The sequence below is a fragment of the Rhinatrema bivittatum genome, chromosome 2, assembly GCF_901001135.1.
Source record: "Rhinatrema bivittatum chromosome 2, aRhiBiv1.1, whole genome shotgun sequence".
NCBI lineage: Eukaryota > Metazoa > Chordata > Amphibia > Gymnophiona > Rhinatrematidae > Rhinatrema > Rhinatrema bivittatum.
In genome coordinates this window covers 56,121,303-56,142,580 of record NC_042616.1, presented here as the reverse complement: position 1 = coordinate 56,142,580, position 21,278 = coordinate 56,121,303, and the positions used below count along the sequence as shown (strand labels likewise).

At 47.1% G+C, this 21,278-nt stretch overlaps 1 protein-coding gene across 3 annotated transcripts in view; it reads right to left on the bottom strand.

Moving 5' to 3' along the window:
- Positions 1-21,278, bottom strand: part of SMARCC1 (SWI/SNF related, matrix associated, actin dependent regulator of chromatin subfamily c member 1) — a 557,827-nt gene that overhangs the window by 284,062 nt on the left and 252,487 nt on the right. For 2 of the 3 annotated variants that reach the window (XM_029588188.1, XM_029588187.1), the window contains exon 16: positions 20,339-20,386. The exons of the other annotated variant lie outside the window; for it this stretch is intronic. In XM_029588188.1, coding sequence (XP_029444048.1) covers positions 20,339-20,386 — 48 coding nt within the window. The remainder of the gene's footprint in view (positions 1-20,338; positions 20,387-21,278) is intronic. 3 annotated transcript variants of the gene reach the window in all.

The window sequence follows — 21,278 nt, the reverse complement described above, 5'->3', positions numbered from 1 at the left end:
GCAGTAGGAGGCACAAGGGGGTCTCCACTAGAAGTCTCCACATGTCCCATACCACAAATGCCTGGGCCAATCTGGAGCTACCATTAGGACTAATCCCCTGTGGTGCTCGATTCTGTGAATGACCCGCAGGGGCCATGAAGGGATGGCTTATAGCAACTCCTCTTCCGGCCAGGTCTGAACGAGCGCATCAATCTCCAGGGACCACTGATCTCTTCTGCGACTGAAGAATCGGGGAACCTTCGCATTGTGAGATACAGCCAGCAGGTCAATGGAAGGGAAACCCCAGCGATCTACTAGCAGTTGAAAGGCCTTGGCCGACAACACCCACTCTCCAGGGTCCAGACTCTCCCTGCTTAGAAAGTCTGCTCTGATGTTGTCTTTTCCTGCAATGTGGGAGGCAGAGATCATCTGTAGATATTTTTTTCTCCCATTCCATAAGGAGGTCTATCTCCTGTGACACTTGCCGGCTTTCGGTTCCACCCTGGTGGTTGATGTAGGCTACCGTCATTGTGTTGTCCGACATTACATGGACCGCTTGACCCTGGAGTATGTGGCTGAATTATAGACATGCCAATCTGACTGCCCAGGCTTCCAGGCAGTTTATGTTCCAGAGGGCCTCTTCTTTAGTCCAATGTCCCTGGGCCGTCAGTTCCTGACAGTGAGCTCCCCCTCCCCGGAGGCTCATGTCTGTCCTGAGGACCAGCCAGTTCAGAGAGGACAGGAGTACAGCCCTGCCCAGGTGAGCTTCCTGCAGCCAACACTGGAGCAGAGAACATTCTTCCATCGGTAAGTGGAGGTGAATAAAGTAGTCTTGAGATTGCAGGTTCCAACGTGACAGCAGGGAGGCTTTGAAGTGGTCACAAGTGTGTCCTCGCCCACGGCACTACTTCCAGGGTTGCCGCCATCAAACCAAGGACTTGAAGATATCTCCACACCATCTGGCATTTTGTGCTCATCAACCTACACATTTGGGACCCACGTGGTCGGCAGGAAGACCTTACCCTGCTTGGTGTCAAATTGGACTCCTAGGACTGGGAGGGTTTGAGACTGCTTTTGTCCCGGGTTTATGACCAGATCGAGTTCCTGGATCAGCTAGTTACCCAAGTAAGGGTGCACCAGGATTTCCTCTTTTCTCAACGCTGCTGCTACAACCACCATAATCTTGGAAAATCTTCTGGGAGTGGTGGCCAGGCCAAAGGGCAGCGCTCAAAACTAATAATGGCAACCCAGTACAGCAAAGCATAGGAAACGATGTTCTTGATGGACTGGAATATGTAGGTAGCCTCGGATAGGTACGGGGTGGTTAAGAACTCTCCCGATTGTATAGCCATTAACACGGAGCTTAGGGTTTCAATGCAGAAATGAATCACTTGTAGATGTCAGTTGAAGCTCTTGAGGGCCAGGATGGGGTGAAAGGAACCTTCCCTTCTTGGATACAATGAAATAGATGGAATAACGCCCCATATATTCTTGGGGCGTAGGTACTGGAATTATAGGCCTCATTCTGAGGAGTTTAACAGGGTAGTCTCCACTGCCTGCTTCTTGTGCTGGGAGTGGCAAGGAGATATCATGAATATGTCCGGAGGAGTGCTGTGAAATTGCAGCGCATATCCTTCTCGTTTGACCTCCAGTACCCATTTGTCCGAAGTGATTTCGACCCACTGTTGGAAGAAGAGAGGCAATCGACCCCCTATCTCCTCGTTCCGAGAGTGGGTCAGCAAAATTTCATTGGGGGGTTCGGGACGAATCTGAACCCACGCTTGCCCCTCTCTTGGACTATCAGCTCTGAAAGGACCGAGACCTCTGAAATGACGTGTTTCTGTAGGGGCGAAAGCGTTGGGAGCCCTTGGATTGACCCCTCATAGGCAAGGTGTGCTGTAACTGCTTTTTCTTATCTTCTGATAGCCAGGGAATTGGAAATTTGTCTTATTTACTGGCCAGCTTTTACAATTCACTTCCAAAGAGATGTGATCTTTTAAATGGCATCTTTATAAGATTTGCCTTGGAGGTTACATCTGCTGAGCATTTCCACAGCCATAACTGTCTTCTAGCCACCATCATCACCAAGGCCACTCCTCTAGGACAGAGTCCACATCAGCTAAAATGGTGGCGTTGGGTTCCATAACCGCTCTGAAATTCGCCCCGAGTCATCCACTTCCCGAGAGAGGAGTGGGCACGAACGAGCTATCAGGGCACAACAAGAAGCAATCTGTAAGACCATTGATATGGCATCAAAGGTCTGTTTAAGGATGGACTCCATCCATCTATCGTGCGCATTTTTAAGGCAGGTCCTCCCTCCTCTGGGATAGTTTTTCGCATTCACTTTAGGGAAACGCAAACCTTCTCTCACTGCTGGATCTAGTGGGTATAGAGCTTCTAACGCTTATCCATCTTTAAAAACTTGCTTCTGGAGCATCCCATTCCAGGTCAATCAACTGCTGGATGGCTTCTAGCACTGGAAAGTAACAAGAGGCTTTCCTTAGGGAAATAAGGATGGTATTCTTCTTTGGTTCTGACAGAGTCCACCCCAGGAAATCCCAGCATCTTCAGAGTCTGGGAAACCAGGGCCGGCAATTCGTCTCTACGGAAAAATCATAGCATGATCCGATACATTTCTAAACCAGGGGAATTTCTCCATCTTCCAAGGAATCTGTATCTTCCTCTTTGTCCGTGCCATCCAGGTCCCTGCCAGGAATACCCTTGGTGAGGCAAGGCATGCCTCGAGGTCTGCAGATAGGCCTGAGAGAGTTACTGGCTGAGGTTCTGTCCACACAGGGCAAGTGAGGTAGCAGATTGTGCTTGTACAAAGGCTTGAAGGCCTTGAAAAAAATTCCACCTAAGAGAAGGCAGCCTGGTCCACGCACAGCTCAGGAGGTACTGGGGTAGGTGCTGCTGAATTTCCCTCTCCCATGGATGACCCAGTTCCGTGATTACTCAGATCCAGGGTACTTCCAGTTTAGGCTGTGGTTGGCCCATCCTCTGAATGGGAGGAGTCGGGCTTAGCAAGTCTGGAGAGGCCAGCTCTTCCTGGGCTTCCTCATAGTGCTGACATAAGCAAGAATCTAAGTCAGACTGTGCAGCCCTAATAGGACAAGCAGCACACAGAGAAAGGCGCTTATGGTTCTTTGCTGCTGGAGCCACTGGCGATGGTAGCTGCTTATTCAATCGGCTCGTGCTTAAAATTTTATGCGCAGAGATTTACGGAGTGTTCGCAGGCCACAGCAAGGTACATGCATAGCCCGTGCACCCGGCTTTAATTGAATTGTGCGCTTAGTAAGTACATACATTGGTTTTATCGAAGGAGACAAACAGTTGGGTGGACTTCCTATAGGCTGCAGTGCGTTCCAAATAAAAAGCTAGTGCATGTTTACAATCCAAGGAATGCAGAGCCCGTTCACCTGGGTGTGAATGGGTTTTTGGAAAAAATGTGGGTAGTATTATGGATTGATTTAAGTGGAAATCAGATACTACTTTTGGTAGAAATTTTGGGTGAGTGCATAGCACCACACGATTATGAAGAAATTTTGTGTAAGGTGGGTAAGTTACCAGCGCCTGTAGTTCACTTACTCTGCAGGCAGATGTTAAAAGCAAGTAGGAAGAGCACATTCCAAGTGAGATGCCGTAGCTCGCAGGAGTGTAGAGGCTCAAATGGAGGTCGCATGAGCCGTGCTAGTACCACATTGAGGTCCCAAGCCGGAACCAGAGGACGCAGTGGAGGCTTCAGTTGGAGTAAGCATCTCATAAAGCGCCCTACAAGGGGTTGCGCCGAGATCGGAGCATCTCCTATGCCTTTGTGGTAAGCGGCTATGGCGCTGATATGCACTCGGATGGAGGAAGTTTGTAGACCAGACTCCGAAAGGTGCCAGAGACAGTCCAGGAAGTTTGGTGTGCGGCAGGAAAAAGGATCTATTTCCTTTGTCGTGCACCATAAAGAAAATCTTTTCCATTTGGAACGATAAGATTTCCTAGTAGAAGGCTTTCGTGAAGCTACGAGTACCTGGGACACAATGTCTGAAAGGTTTAGGGATTGTAGTATCAACTTTTCAACATCCATGCTGTCAGAGACAGGGAGTGGAGGTTCGGATGACGCAACAACCCGTTGTTCTGTGTTATCAGAGTTGGATCTGTGCCCAGGCAAATTGGTTGTCTGATTGAGAGGTCGCGTCAGCAGCCAGTGAGGGGCTATGAGGATCATTATGCCTCGGTCCTGCCGCAACTTCAAGAGAGTCTTGCTGATGAGTGGAAGGGGGGGGGTAGGCATATATAAGACCCGTTCGCCACGAGTGGACAAAGGCATCCCATGGTGGTGTCTTGTGGCTGCGGTGTAGAGAGTAGAAATTGTCTACTTTGAGGTTGTGAATCGACGCAAAGAGGTCTATGAGCAGGTGGAATATTTTGTCTGCTACAGTGAAAACACGCATGTTCTACCCAGCAGGTTTCAGAAGAGGTAACTCTCCCACACGGGAGAAACGTTTATCCTCTGATGGGAAGTGGAGTCCCTTGAGAGGAAATCCAATACCAACACTGCAGGGAACTCAAGTCCAGGACAGCTTCCCGCATGCCAGGAGGCATCACCGCTGTGCAGTAGAGCAAAGCAGTAGAGTGAGTGCTGCTCCCTGACAGGCTCCCAGATCCAGCAGGATACAGAGCACAGCCGAGGAAGAAAGCAGTCACTCAGAGACAAAGCCCACGCGGAAAAGGGAGAGTGCAAACAATCTCTTCCTTAAATAGTAAACAAGGCACCGAGAGGGAACCTATTAAGGTTGCCTTTCAAAAGCCAATAGCCATACTGCCTATCCTCAAGGGGAATGAAGATTGCAACTTTACCTGGGTATTCCTGATCCTGGAATATCCTACTCTGTATGAGTGGGAGGCACAGTCACCAACCTATGAGGTTCTATTGGCAACACAGCAAGTCGCTAGTGACTACATAATTGAACACTACAGACACCATGACAATCAAGCTCATGGACATCAGCGAAAGGGAAAGAACCCTGCTGCTCCTTTTCCCCAGCTCCCCCTAGGGTTCCTGCGAAGAACTGCTCTGATTAATGTGAATTAAGGGCTGTATCATCAAGTGGCATAGCTCCTGCCAGAGCAACAAACTTGCAATGGTATGTGCCCTGGAGGCTTTCGCGTGAAGGGGATCCAAAGTACAAGTTAATAGGGGGAGGGCTCGTTAAAAGCCTGTCTCCACCCACCCTCCCCATGGGAAAAGTATCCTAACAAAGTGAATAAGAAAGCATTGTCACCTGAAAAGCCAGAGACATACCAGTGCATCAGTTCCTGTGATGCCTTCTGTCACAAGATGATACACACACACACCAGAGGGCAATCAGTAACAATGGTGCCTCTATGCTAAACCTGTGACTGCAGGGCACATACCATACCATTGCAAATGTCCTTTCGTGCATTACAAACTGGCTAAAAGACAGGAAACAGAGAGTAGGATTAAATGGACAATTTTCTCAGTGGATGGGAGTGGGTAGTGGAATGCCTCAGGGATCTGTATTGGGACCCTTACTTTTCAATATATTTATAAATGATCTGGAAAGAAATACGATGAGTGAGGTAATCAAATTTGCAGATGATACAAAATTGTTCAGAGTAGTTAAATCACAAGCAGATTGTGATAAATTGCAGGAAGACCTTGTGAGACTGGAAAATTGGGCATCGAAACGGCAGATGAAATTTAATGTGGATAAGTGTAAGGTGATGCATATAGGGAAAAATTAGCCATGCTATAGTTAACACAATGTTAGGTTCCATATTAGGTGCTACCACCCAAGAAAGAGTTCTAGGCATCATAGTGGATAACACATTGAAATCATCGGTTCAGTGTGCTGTGGCAGTCAAAAAAGCAAACAGAACGTTGGAAATCATTAGAAAGGGAATGGTGAATAAAACGGAAAATGTCATAATGCCTCTGTATCGCTCCATGGTGAGACCGCACCTTGAATACTGTGTACAATTCTGGTCGCCACATTTCAAAAAAATTATAGTTGCATTGGAGAAGGTACAGAGAAGGGCAACCAAAATGATAAAGGGAATGGAACAGCTCCCCTATGAGGAAAGACTAAAGAGGTTAGGACTTTTCAGCTTGGAGAAGAGACGGCTGAGGGGGGATATGATAGAGGTGTTTAAAATCATGAGAGGTCTAGAATGGGTAAACATGTATCGGTTATTTACTCTTTCGGATAATAGAAAGACTAGGGGGCACTCCATGAAGTAAGCATGGGGCACATTTAAAACTAATCGGAGAAAGTTCTTTTTCACTCAACGCATAATTAAACTCTGGAATTTATTGCCAGAGGATGTGGTTAGTGCAGTTTGTGTAGCTGTGTTTAAAAAAGGACTGGATAAGTTCTTGGAGGAGAAGTCCATTACCTGCTATTAATTAAGTTGACTTAGAAAATAGCCACTGCTATTACTAGCAACAGTAACATAGAATTGACAGTTTTTGGGTACTTGCCAGGTTCTTACGGCCTGGATTGGCCACTGTTGGAGATAGGATGCTGGGCTTGATGGACCCTTGGTCTGATCCAGTATGGCATGTTCTTATGTGCCACCATAATGTATAAATGCTAGACACTGCAGCACCTGCCCAGAGTCTGTGCTAGCATAGCAGCCAATGCCCATGCCATGGACTGGCAACAGAGCTGCCAGTACCTGCAGTGGTGCACTGTGAAGGAGCTAACCATCATGAAGTGTGCAGTGGCGCCAATCCCATTGGTGCCGCACAGCACTCCATAGTGCAAGAGACTAGGACACTAGATGGCGCCTGAGGCACTGATGGCAAACAGTAGCCTCTGCACTGATGCGCTTGGCCGAGGCAGCCCAACTTCAAGGCAGATCCCGGCATGTGCATAATCGGCACTTCGTGCTGTCGATGTCGTATATGGCGCTTACCATGGATGATGATCGGACCGGTAAACTGGCATCTACGGCACACCAGGTGCCCATCAGATCATCAATGGTGTCAATAGTGCCTGTGGTGACACAGATGTCCATGGCGCCCAGGCATTCACATGCAGATTGCCTTGGTAGCATCTTGCAGCACTCACATCAATGCCAAAAATGCTTGTTCACAGTGCCCATGTTGAAGGCGCCCTCCGCATTCAACAGCGTAGATGGTGCTGGTGGATGTGCAGATGGCACTAGACTGTGACGATGGTGTTCCCAGTGCCTGAGGCGCCTATGGTATCAAAGGCCAATGACATTAACAGCATCTGATGTAGACTGTGCTACATGTAGTCGACAGCGTGAATGGTACACTCTGTGCCTGAAACATCCAAGATGACTGACATACCCTTGGCACGCATCAGCGTTGACAGCACCAGTTGGTGTTGATGATGATCAAATGCCGCCCATGACATTTGACAGTGTTGATGCTAGACAGCACTCAATGGCATCGACAGTGCTCAGGGAGCTCCTGGGCTATGTGCCCTGCATCTGATCACTGGTGCTTTGGCATGGATGTGCACGGGCAACTGATTTCTGCACTATTGGCTTGGCGCCAATAGTGCAGAAGCAGAGCTGAATGCCCAGGCTCATGCTCACCCTCTCTTCCAAGGAGGCTGCACTGCCAGAGCAAGCTGACAAGCAGGAGGGGAGGCTATGTCATCCAGGTCATCAGAGGTGAAGATTAACTTTGGCCCATAGAGAGAGTTTCCCAGGTGCATAGGGAGGATGAGCTTTCCTCCCCATGGAACATTCCAGGACTGGATTCTTTCACTGTTTGATCCACTGGTCATGCCCCAGCGGTTGGACGAAACTTCATGAACTCCTATCTGGATGGTAACGCAGGCAAGCCCCCAGGACTAAAGGCCTACTCGGACCACACACGGACTGCAGGCTACAAACCCCATGAGGCACCGACAAAGCATGAAAAAACAGATTTGAAGGAGGATACAGGTGGAGCTGCAGGTGGAGCATTTCTTTATTGAGAAGAGAGAAATCTCTGCTAGACTGCACAATGCACTAGGCTGGCCATGTGGCCAACAGAGAGAAACCTTGAAAAAGGTGGAAAATATAAAATAAATACAAACTACCCTAATGGATAAGGAAAAACAACAAACTCACAGGGACCTGCTTAACAAAAAAAAAAAAAATGGAGAGAGCAAAGAACCATTATCTTACAGGCTCTGTGGATAACTATGCTGCTACCATTCTGTTCCATGGGGGGGAGGGAGATTGAGGTGCTCTGCTGGGAGGCAGAAAGGTGACGAATGCTGAACATGCTTAACAGAGCATGCTGAAGGCTCTTGAATCTTATATCAACCGTGTGTGAGGACTGCTATCCTGATTGCCCTCTGAGAAAGCACAATTGCTTACCTGTAATAGATGTTATCCCAGGACAGCAGGATGTAGTCCTTACTTATGCGTGACGTCACTGGACGAAGCCCTATCATGGAAAACATTCTGTCAAAGTTTCTAGAAACTTTTGACTGGCACACTGAGCCCACTGAGCATGCCCAGCATGCCATGATCCCTCGAGCCACAGGGGTCTCCCTTCAGTCTCGTGTGTAGCAATAAGTGTTAGCAAAAATAAAATAATAAAACATATCAGACCCAACTCCGCGGGGTGGCGGGTGGCTTCCGTGAGGACTACATCCTGCTGTCCTGGGATAACACCTATTACAGGTAAGCAATTTTGCTGTATCCCAGGACAAGCAGGATGCTAGTCCTCACATATGGGTGATTAGCAAGCTATAGGCTGAGTCATTCTTGTATTGGACCAACAGCAAACAATTTGTGCTACGGGCACAACAACTGGTGAACTGTTGGACAAAATGAGGCAGTCTGAAATCACAGCAGGTTGGATGTGGAAGGAGTTGGGATTACGCTGGAACCAAGTTCTTTAAGACAGATTATCCTTAGGCTGAATATTGTCGTTCTTCCTTGTCCAAACAATAATGAGCTGCAAAGGTGTGAAGAGAAGTCCATGTTGCAGCTTTACATATGTCAGCTGTTGGTACTGAACGATAGTGTGCTACTGAGTTTGGCACTGCTCTTACTGAGTGCGCCTTTATTCGTCCCTGGAGAGAAGGCCTGCTTTGTCATAGCAGAACTCTATACAATCTGCAAGCCAGTTAGAGAGAGTTTGTTTGCCCACTGCTTTACCCAGTTTGTTTTTAATAAAAGAAACAGAGTTGAGTGGATTTCATATGGACTGCAGTGCGGTCTAGGTAATATGCAAGTGCACGTTTACAGTCTAAGGTGTGCAAAACCCTCTCACCTTGGTGAGAGTAAGGTCTTGGGAAGAATGTGGGCAAGACTATGGACAGATTCAAGTGGAATTCCGTAACTACCTTGGGAAGAAATTTTGGGTGAGCACGGAGGACCACTCGGTCATGTAGGAACCTGGTACAGGGTGAGTATGTGTCGGTAACAGGATGCTGGGCTTGAGGTCTGACCCAGCATGGCAATTTCTAAAGTGCTTGTAACTCACTAACCCTTCTAGCAGATGTAATAGCCACTAGGAAGAGAACCTTCCATGTGAGAAATTTAACATCGCAGGAATCCATGGGTTCAAAGGGAGAACGTATGAGTCTTGTTAGTACTACATTAAAGTCCCATTCTGTGACTGGTGGCTGTAATGGAGGTTTAAGGTGAATTAAACCTCTCATAAGCCTACTGACAAGGGGTTGCGCTGATATCGGTGCATCCCCTACTGTATTATGGTAAGCTGAGATAGCACTTAAATGTACCCTTACTGATGTAAGGGTACATTTGGCACCTTTCAGACCAAAGTCTGAAAGGTGCCAAAGATAGTCTAATACAGATGATGTGGGGCAGGAAAAGGGGTGAATACTTTTCTGCATGCACCATGTGGTGAATCTTTTCCACTTAGAACGATAGGTTTTTCGTGTGGAAGGTTTACGTGAAGCCACAAGCAGTTGAGACACATTAGTTGAAAGATTGAGTGGCTGCGGGATCAAGCTTTCAACATCCAGGCTGTTAGAGCTAGGGATTGAAGGTTGGGATGGCGCAACTCGCCCTGATCCTGAGTTATGAGAGTGGGAGCTGTGCCCAGGCGAATTGGTTCTATGATCGAGAGGTCGAGAAGTATGGGAAACCACACTTGTCGAGGCCAATAGGGGGCTATGAGTATCATTAACCCTTTGTCCTGTTGTAGCTTCACTAGAGTTTTGGTTATCAGCGGAATCGGGAGATAAGCGTATAGAAGGCCTGAATTCCAGGGGCGAGCAAAGGCGTCCCTGACAAACTTGTTGGTCTGCTTGTATAGGGAGCAGAATCTGTCCACTTTGCGATTCAGTTCGGATGCAAAGAGATCTATGGTTGGTTGGCCCCAGCGTTGGAATATTCTGGTCATCACGAAATGATCCAGGGACCATTCGTGGGGATGGACGGACGACTGAAGCGATCTGCAACTACGTTGTGTATGCCTGCTACGTGGCCCGAAGAAACATGGAGTGTGTCAGGGCACAATCCCAAATCTGTGCGGCTTCTTGGCAGAGGAGATTCGAGCCTGTGCCTCCTTGTTTGTTCAGGTATCACATTGCTACAGTGTTGTCTGTTTGTATGAGAACAATCTTTTGTGAAAGGCAGTCCTTGAATGCATATAGAGCATAACGTATGGCTTGAAGTTCCAGGAAATTGATTTGAAATGTTGCTTCGAGTTTTGTCCAAGTACCTTGAGTCTGGAGATTGTCTATGTGAGCTCCCCAACCTAAGGTGGATGCATCTGTAGTTAAAGTTACTTGCGGAACTGGTTGTTGGAAGGATAGGCCTGTGCGCATGTTCGCCCACCAGAGGAGAGATGAACGTAGTTGGTGGGTTATTTGAATTGGAGACAACAGTGGTTGAATGGCTTGTATCCACTGTGATCTTAATGTCTATTGGGTTATTCTCAAGACTAATCTGGCCATAGGAGTGACATGGACATGGCCATTGTCGCGGGCACCTCTGGAGTTCTCACCAGCGAGATGTAGTTCCTTCTCTCACAGGGCTGTCATCCCTCTAGGCATCGCAGCAAGGCTGAAACGGCTGGGCTCTGCTGCAAATTCAGACGCTCTGGCAATTCTTTAAAACAGTTTAGGAGTCAACCTTTTGAATGAGGTTTCCCATTCTGGCTCTGACTGGCCCACTTCCAGTCAGGTATTTTTCCTGAGCTCTCACCGAGATGCAATTATCAGTTCTTCCCCCTCCTCCACTGAGGAAGGATTCACAAACAAACATATAATAGTTTATCAAAAATCCAGGTCTTTTTTTTTCTTTCCTAAGATTGTGCAGAAATTGCAATTCACTATTGCCTCTGCACTGAAACTGAAATGTCTGTAGTCAGGCTTCTAACCTTGCACTGACTACCCAGCGTGGGGATCCAGCATCAACTCACCCCTTCTCCCCTATAGTTGTGCTCCCCGTCCAGTCTCACCTCTATCTCTTGCGGTAATCAACCTTGTCCTCCTTGTAAGTGTGTAGTGAAATCAGGTAACACCAATGCTGCAGGACACACTCACTCCGTCTCCATGTCAGACGCAGATGAATCCTCAGATGGCAGCTCCCAGTCCATCTCCTCCTCACTCTCCATGCTACTGCTCTCTGAGCTTTCTTCCTCACTCCTGGACACACCCTCTGCTTCCCACAGCATGCTCTCAGCTGCCTCTAATTCCTCCAGATTACCCTCGGCCTTCACCTCAGCCTCCTTCTGGTTAGGAGCCTTCCCCTGCCGCTCTGGGATTCTGGGAACTGTAGTCCACACAGGGTGTCTCCACGCCCCCTGCTGTTTCCCCTTGGTATCTTTGGACCTCTGCTTAACGGGGACCTGTAGAATATCCTGCCGTGCTAGGAGTTTGTCACTCTTCTCCTGACATATCCCCCCCCTTTTGAAAACGCTGGAACTCCGAGGATTGGGAGTTGCAGTGTTCTCCTCCAAGCGAGATAAGAAATCTGCATTTATATGCTCTTTGCCCGCTCTATGGCGCACTTCAAATGCATAGGCCTGTAGGGCTAAATACCATCGGGTTAACCGGGCATTAGAATCTTTCATTTGGTGTAACCACTTCAAGGGGGCATGGTCGGTAACAAGAACAAACTGTCTACCGCCCAAGTAATATTTTAGAGAGTCCACAGCCCATTTCACAGCTAAACATTCTTTTTCTATTGTAGCATAATTCTCTTCATGGGGGTGTAATTTCCGGCTTAAATACAGAACTGGGTGTTCTTCCCCCCCTTCGAGCTGGGATAATACAGCTCCTAAACCTCTTCCACTTAGCCACTAATCTGTTTGGGGAAGTAGGAACCAGAATTAATACCCAATCACCTTCCCTAAATTCCCTTTCTCGGGCTTCCTTATCATAATAGGTTCTCTGTTTATCCTGGGCTTTTCTTAAATTTTCTTTAGCCATACTAAGCGATGTTTCAGCATGTTGTTTTAGGTTTTGCATGTAACTTACGATATCTTGCTGCTCCGGTTCCTTCCCCCTCCATTGTTCACTGAGAACATCCAATAAACCTCGTGGCTGACGCCCAAAGGTCAGTTCGAAAGGGGAAAATCCTGTAGAGGCTTGGGGCACTTCCCTAGTAGCAAATAATAAAAACGGCACCAACTGGTCCCAGTCACTAGAGTCTTGTTTCAAACAGCTCCGGAGCATAGCCTTCAGGGTTTGATTGTATCTTTCCACCAACCCGTCTGTTTGCGGATGGTAAGCAGCCGTAAGCAAATGTTTAATGCCGAACTGCTTCCACATTCTGGCCAACTCCCGGGACCTGAAGTTAGACCCTCTATCCGTTAGCACTGCTCTGGGGAACCCGAATTGGCAGAAAATTTTAATTAACTCCTGTCCTATTACTTTGGCTCCCGTAGACCGTAGGGGGATTGCCCAGGGGAATCTAGTAGCATAATCAATTACTACTAGTATATATTGGTGACCTCGCTTGCTCTTTTCCAAGGGACCGATAATATCCATCGCTATTCGATCCATCGGTTCTTGCACAACAGGTAAGGGTACTAACGGCGCTTTTGGAGGCCCTCGGGGCGCAACCAATTGACAGTCCGCACATGACCTACAAAATTTCTTGACTGCCGCATATATCCCTGGCCAAAAAAAACGTCTTTTAACACGAGCTAATGTACTATGAACCCCTAAATGGCCCGCTAGGGGATGCTCATGAGCTAACGCCAAAACCCTAACCTGGCAACTGCTAGGTATCAGTAATTGATGGTGAGGTTCTTCTTGGGTTAGCCCTTCCTCCACTCGGTATAATAAACCTTGTTGTATAACAAAATAAGGATAAATACTTTGATCATTATTAGCCACATTCGAGCTATCCACTTTAGCCTTTTCCCAAGCTATTTTCAATGAAGGATCCCTCCTTTGTTCTTCCCTCAAATTTGGAACTTGTAATAATATTTCCCTTAACAAGTTTGGTGCTGCCACCCCCTCTGCCCCTTCCTCTAGCAGCTCATTAAAGTGCTGCTGGGCTTTCTTCCGCTGTGCCGAGGATTTGCGATCCTTCCCTGGAGGTGCTATTACCTCCTCTCCTTCAAATGGAAACACCTCCCCCAAAGTCTGACCTCTGGTTAAAGATGCTTGCTCTTGGGCTCGCGTGGTTACAAAAGTGTGCCTATCCTCCATTAATTCTCTAAGGCGCCTCCATTCTCTCCCCAGAATGAGTTGCACTGGTAGCCCTTTCACCATAGCTACTTCTATGAAGTCCTCGTAACCCCGACATTGGATCCATACCTTCTGGACAGGGTGTCGGATCGCATGCCCATGTACACATCTAACAGTTACGTAATTTCCCTGCTCTTGGGTGTCATATAACCCTATTTCCTGCGCGGTGTGGTCAGAGATCAAAGACTGGTTGGTACCTGTATCTAGTAATGCCTGAACCTCATGTCCGTTCACTTTCACCCTCTGTAAATAGGGATTGCTGGTAGAGCCATTCCCCTCCTTTTCGGCTTGGGGAGGGTAAGTGTAGGCCGCTGTATAATGCGGACATTCACTACGGTAATGCCCTACAGCCCCACAATGATAACATCTCCGGGGTCCGGCCATACTACTCCTTACTGGCCCTTTTCCTTTCTCCTTATAGGGAGGCCCCTCCCGCCTAACTCCAGCAGTGTTAATTCGAGGAACACCTAAACCTTCTTGTCCCCCATTACCTGAGGTTTTAGCTTCTTTGTGCTCCTCTACCCTCCCTTTATGGGCTGAAGCTTTTATCGTAGATTCGGATTCCAGATACCTTTCCGTATTTATAATGGCCCTTTCCAACCCTCCAGCCCCTTGCCGCACCACCCAGGTTCTCATTGGCAAGGGTAGCGCCTCAATATATTGTTCTAGTACCACCATTTCTATTATCTTAGAAACCGATTTGCCCTCGGGTTCTAACCAGCGATGAGCTAAATCTTTTAGCCTTTGGGCTACGGCCCTAGGGCGCTCATTAGGCTTTAGGCAAGTTTCCCTAAAACGCCGTCTATAGGAGTCTTGCGTTATACCTAATCTATCTAAGATAGCTGCTTTAACTGCTGTATAGTTCAATGCCTGTTCCGGAGTCAGGGCTCTATAAGCAGCTTGGGCTTCACCGGTTAAACAAGGTGCTAGACGCGCTGTCCATTGTTCCCTGGGCCAACAGGCCACGCTAGCTACCCTTTCAAAAGTTACTAAGAAGGCCTCCGGATCGTCCCCAGGTCCCATCTTTTCCAAATGCAGTTTCTGACCCCAGTCAGGCCGGCTTTGTCCTGCCGGATGCACTCCCCTGTCTGTGGTACCTGTGGCTTCCATAGTAGCCTGTCCCTTTAGAAGTTGCAAAGCTTTCTGTTGCTCCTCCAATAACTGCAATAAGGGTCTCTGTTGCTGCTGCTGAAGGTCCATGAATTGATGAAGCATCTGCTGCATGCCTTCTTGCTGCTTTTGCATTTGGCTTGCCAGCCAGGTTAGGATCTCCTCTGATGCCATGTCTGTAAAGAAAGGAAACACAAAAAGGAACCCAAGTGCGGTTGTATCACACAACAACCCTTCCCCTTTGTAATTCGGTAACTCCGGTTTTGCCGTGCCCACTGGAGGGGTTTGGCCTCTTACCGGATATTCCTTTTAAACAGCACCCTTTTTTTTTTTATTTTTTTTTTTTTCTCAATCCCGCCGCTTTAGTGCTCCCTGTGCACCTTTACCTTAAAACAGTTTCATCAAGCATTTAGGTGCACTTTCACATCCAATCTTCTGTGGCAAGCGAACTTCAGGATCCCACTGCTGCCACCATTTTATGTCGCGGGCACCTCTGGAGTTCTCACCAGCGAGATGTAGTTCCTTCTCTCACAGGGCTGTCATCCCTCTAGGCATCGCAGCAAGGCTGAAACGGCTGGGCTCTGCTGCAAATTCAGACGCTCTGGCAATTCTTTAAAACAGTTTAGGAGTCAACCTTTTGAATGAGGTTTCCCATTCTGGCTCTGACTGGCCCACTTCCAGTCAGGTATTTTTCCTGAGCTCTCACCGAGATGCAATTATCAGTTCTTCCCCCTCCTCCACTGAGGAAGGATTCACAAACAAACATATAATAGTTTATCAAAAATCCAGGTCTTTTTTTTTTCTTTCCTAAGATTGTGCAGAAATTGCAATTCACTATTGCCTCTGCACTGAAACTGAAATGTCTGTAGTCAGGCTTCTAACCTTGCACTGACTACCCAGCGTGGGGATCCAGCATCAACTCACCCCTTCTCCCCTATAGTTGTGCTCCCCGTCCAGTCTCACCTCTATCTCTTGCGGTAATCAACCTTGTCCTCCTTGTAAGTGTGTAGTGAAATCAAGTAACACCAATGCTGCAGGACACACTCACTCCGTCTCCATGTCAGACGCAGATGAATCCTCAGACGGCAGCTCCCAGTCCATCTCCTCCTCACTCTCCATGCTACTGCTCTCTGAGCTTTCTTCCTCACTCCTGGACACACCCTCTGCTTCCCACAGCATGCTCTCAGCTGCCTCTAATTCCTCCAGATTACCCTCGGCCTTCACCTCAGCCTCCTTCTGGTTAGGAGCCTTCCCCTGCTGCTCTGGGATTCTGGGAACTGTAGTCCACACAGGGTGTCTCCACGCCCCCTGCTGTTTCCCCTTGGTATCTTTGGACCTCTGCTTAACGGGGACCTGTAGAATATCCTGCCGTGCTAGGAGTTTGTCACTCTTCTCCTGACACCATGTGGCCGAGCAGAGTTAGAAACTGATGGGCTGTCGCATGTTTCTTTGTGTGCAGAGATTTCACTAATGTGGAGAGTGTCTGCGCAGTCCTTTGGGAGGAAGGCTCTTGATATTGTGGTGTTCAACTCTGCTCCGATGAACTGCAGTAGGCGAGATGGTATAGGTGGGATCTTTGATAATTGATTAGGAATCCCAACGAGTGGAGCAGATTGATTGTGAGCCTGAGAGAGTTGAGAGCTCCTTGTTTTGACTGGCTTTTGATGAGCCAGTCATCCAGGTAAGGAAAGACATGTATACTTTCCTTGTGCAAATGGGCTGCTACCACCGCTAGGCACTTTGTGAATACTCGGGGTGCTGAGGCAAGTTCGAATGGTAGAACCCAGTATTGGAAATGCTGATGTCCCACCAGGAAGCGCAGAAACTTGCGATGAGGAGGGAATATTGGAATGTGAGCATAAGCGTCTTGCAGATCCAAAGAACAGAGCCAATCTCCTGCTTGAAGATGGGGAAGCATGGTGCCTAAGGAGACCATTCTGATTTTTTTTTCCGTAGAAATTTGTTGAGATTTCGGAGGTCTAAGATGGGTCGAAGGCCTCCTGTTTTCTTTGGAATGAGGAAATAGCGGGAGTAGAATCCTCTGCCCTGCTGAGGTTGGGGAACTGGTTCCACGGCCCTGGCTCTCAGAAAGGTGGATAATTCTGTTTGCAGGAGAGTGATATGATCTTTGTGAAGCCAAAAAGACATTGGTGGAGAGATTTTTGGTACTGTGAGAAAATCCAGTTTGTAACCTTGTGTTATAATGGATAGTACCCATTGATCTGTTGTGATGTTTGACCAATTGGGTTGAAAGAAAGAGACCCAACCTCCCACTGGTAGATTTGGGATCGGGTTGATGGAGTGGCTGCTGTCCTCTGGCAGGTTCTCAAAATCCTGATGCTGGGCCTATCTGAGGCGGAGGTTGAGGCCTAGAAGCTCTTGGTTGCCTAGGTTGACTTCTCTGTGCTGGTCTGGATGCCCTACCATGGGGTGCTGGTGGATAATTCCTCCATGGTCTGTAATAGGGTTTTCTGGTGCCCTTTCTCACTGTTCTGCGTGCAGAAGAGGGCGTTTCTGTTGGAACAGCAGAGAGTTGGAGCAGAGTTTCAGAATGTTCTTTTAGCTGCGCCACTGCATCTTGAATCTTTCCCCCAAAAAGGTTGTCACCAGCACAAGGCAAATCTGCTAACATTTCCTGAACCTTAGGCCTGAGGTCAGAGGCTTTCAGCCAGGCCCACCTACGGGCACTAATTCCCGTTGCAGCCATCCTGGACGAGGTTTCAAAACTATCATAGGCTGCACGGATTTCATGCTTGCCTACTTCTAGACCCTTGTGTATGATGTTATTCACCGAGTCTTGATATTGCTGAGGTAAGGACTCAGAGAGCTGTTGCATCTGCTTCCATAGGTTGCATTGATATTGAGTCATATATAATTGATATGATGCAATCCTGAAGACAAGCACTGAACCTTGGAAAACCTTCCTGCCAAGAGTATCTAAAAACTTTTGTTCCTTGCCAGGAGGTGTAGAGGAGTGTTGACGGATCCTCTGCCTTTTTCTGGGCAGATTCTACCACAGCAGACTGGTGTAGAAGTTGGGACTTTTGGTAACCCGGTATGTTGTACTAGGTAGGTGGCATCCAATCTTGTTCACTGGTGGGATTGAACAGGGATGTTCCCACAGCCTATGCTTCATGGACCGGTATTGCTAAAACTTCCTTAGGAGGATCAACAAATTGTAAAACCTCCAGGGTCTTTTGCCTTGTGTCCTCTTCTGCCACTAGCTGGAAAGGAATGGTATCAGCCATCTCCTTTACAAAATTTGAGAAGGAAAGGTCCTCTGGTGGTGACTTCCTTCTTTCTTCAGGTGGGGATGGCCCAGACATTATATCTTCCGATGAAGAATCTGTGTCTCCCTCATCCCAGGTGTCTGATGAAGGACGTCGTGGAGAAGTAGTGTGAGGTATGAACAAAGGCATCAATGGCATCGATGGCTTCTGCGGTTGCATCGATGGAGACACCGGAATTCTCAGCCAAGAAATTCCAGACGGTCCTGGTACGGGTTCGGGCATCGGAGACGGTCTGGAGGCGTCTTCATCAACAGGAATCGGTATTTTCGGTGTCATTGGGAAGGGTTGCATCGGGAGAGCACTGATGAGGGTATCGAGCCTTGAGAGTATTGGTGCGAAGACTGAAAGGTCATCGGTAGTGGCACCGGCATCGGTGGCTGAGATGGTGTCAGTGAAGGCATCAGCCCCGATGGTTGAAGGTCTCTGAGAGCGTCTGACTGCCTGGTAGATAAAACTGTCCAGTAACTCCTGTATAGCTGGTGAGGTCAGAGCAGCTATAGGGGGTAGCAGAGAAGGCAGAACCAGCCCTTCCACAGTCCCAGTGGGGATCGCCCTGTAGTGAGAGGCATCGAGGGTATCGATGGCCCTTCCACTTGAGACCTTTTCGGCAATGGTTCTTCTGGCATCGACGGAGTTCCTGGAATCGATGCGACATCGGGCGTCTATGTCTGTCGATGACGATGGCGATGCTTCTCACAATATTCAGTGCCCTTTTTCTCAAGCCCCGATGTAGATTTTACAGATGACCGGGATGGTCATCTGTAAAATTAATTAATTAATTAATTAATATGATATAATATTAATATGATATAAGGGGAATATGGCATTAATGCCATATTCCCCTTATATCTCCCCCCCCCCCCCCTAAATCTCTCTCTTGTTAACTTGTTACTTTTGTTCGATGTAAAGCACCACCCCAGGCGCCTGTTTGTGTTACACTGTGAACCGATATGATATCATTGATGAATGTCAGTATATAAAAATTTTAAATAAATTAAATAAATAAATTAAATAAATGGAGTCGGGGATAATTGGTCACCGGAGCGGTCAGGACGACGTTTTCGGATGACTAACTTTTTGGCCACTTCAGCCAGAGACGACTGAGTCGATGTCGACCTTGATGGCATTAGTTGAATATGGAAGAGATGTTCCATCTTCTCTTGACGGTCTCGCCTGCCCTTGGCTGTCATTTCGACGCATTGTGGACAGGAGAAGACGTTATGAGATTCGCCCAAGTACAGCACACACTCGACATGTGGGTCGGTGATAGACATAGTGCAAGGGCAGTTCAGGCATTTTTAAAACCCGTTGCCATTGTGAAGGCCGGACAGCAGTCGACGACCTTCTGACAGAAAAAAAATCTGCTTAACCGGAATCAACCGGGAAAAAAACAAGTACTCACCGGTCGGTGGAGAAAGGGAGGACCCCTATGAAGGGGTAAATTTAGAAATTTTTTAAAACTTTTTCTCTACTTACTTTGTGTGAGAAAACTCACACAGGGCTCCTTCAGCGCAATGCTAACTGCAGCGTGGAAAAACGAAGACTGAAGGGAAACCCCTGTGGCTCGAGGGATCATGGCATGCTGGGCATGCTCAGTGGGCTCAGTGTGTCAGTCAAAAGTTTCTAGAAACTTTGACAAAGTTTTCCGTGATAGGGCTCCGTCCAGTGACGTCACCCATATGTGAGGACTATCATCCTGCTTGTCCTCGGATAATTACAGTTACAATAATGTACTTCTGTTACACCACACAGCAGAATTAGAAGCATGTTTGGAGTGATGCACCAGATGTACATAGTGCTGTACAGAGAGACATGAAGAACAGTTCCTACTCCTTGCAGCTTTATCTAGTCAGGATAGACAGACAAGAGACAACCAAAAATAAATGAGGCTTTGTGTTAAGATAACGCCACAATGCTAAAGAAGGATTTTACAAGAACCTGTCAAACAAGGCCAAGACAACTAAGAAAACAAATAACAGAGGTAAACCTGGAATAATTCTAAAGTAATATAATTTTCAAAAAAAGTGTGCTTAAATGTCAATCATCCACTAGCCTGATGATGACAGAAAAAGACCCATCGTCCCATCCAGCCTGCCCAGTTATTTCTGTCCACACTGCCAAGGAGATGTCAGAAGCATGACCATTTGTAAGATATCCCTTCTTATCCAGGTCAAATTTTATAATCTTCCTTCTTTGTAATCTACCATATTAGGCAGATGAGTATACAAGACTCCCCACTTAGTTTACACCCAGTACATGGCATTATAAGTCCTGGCATTAAAAGAAAAGTGTACCTACAATGCACCATCATGTTTCAGAAGTCTGTATGGCAAACTGATATCCAACCTGTAAAAATCAATTTTACTTTTAAATCTTTAGAAGTGTTGTTGTATGCAATCAGATCCAACATATGAAGTAATTAGTTAACACTGTTTCAAGTATAAGTCAGAGGAGCTTATCTGCCTAAAATCTGGGGTAGAAAAATAATTAGAAAAACTTGGATGCCAGCCAAAATATTTTAAGAGTCAAGGGGGAAAAATGTTTCCTAAACTTCTCTCATTTTGATTTTTATTTACTTGTCTATTAGCTCTCTTCACTCCTCCAGCCCTCATAACCTCTCCTCCCCCAACCTCTCCACTTCTGCATGGTCTTCACACCAGAAAGGGTTGGGCTTGGACTTTGAGAGCTTCTAATTTTCCATTACCAGAAATTTTGCACCTTGCCAAAAATTTAAAAATCATCATAAAAAGATGTTTAGGGCTCTATATTTTTGCACAGGTGGGTTAATATTCATGTTTGGACAATGATCATAATAAAAAAAGGTATAGCCAATATAGGAGGTATAATACTACTGGTCAAATAAACTTTTAAAATACTACACAGTACATTCTTGATAAATTTGTCTTAACAATGGTATAGAGGATGTATTATTTTGGCCCCTTAGTTTCCTTCTGTTCCTTTATACTTCCAGCTCAGTCATAACCAGGGCTAAGATTCAGCGCTATGAACCTGCATTCACAACAACCCAGTGATTTTTCTGTATTATGTGATCCCCCCTGTCCTCAAAACAGCTAGTCTGATCAGTGCAGTGAGAGTCCCAGGCTTGGACACCATTCATCAGGGCTCCTTCTGAAATGCTGCAACCGAGAGCTCTAAATCCAGCCACCAGGTATCACCATCCTTAAACGATGTCTATGACTCCCTCCCCCATTGACAGCAGGTAAGGCTGCCTTCATAG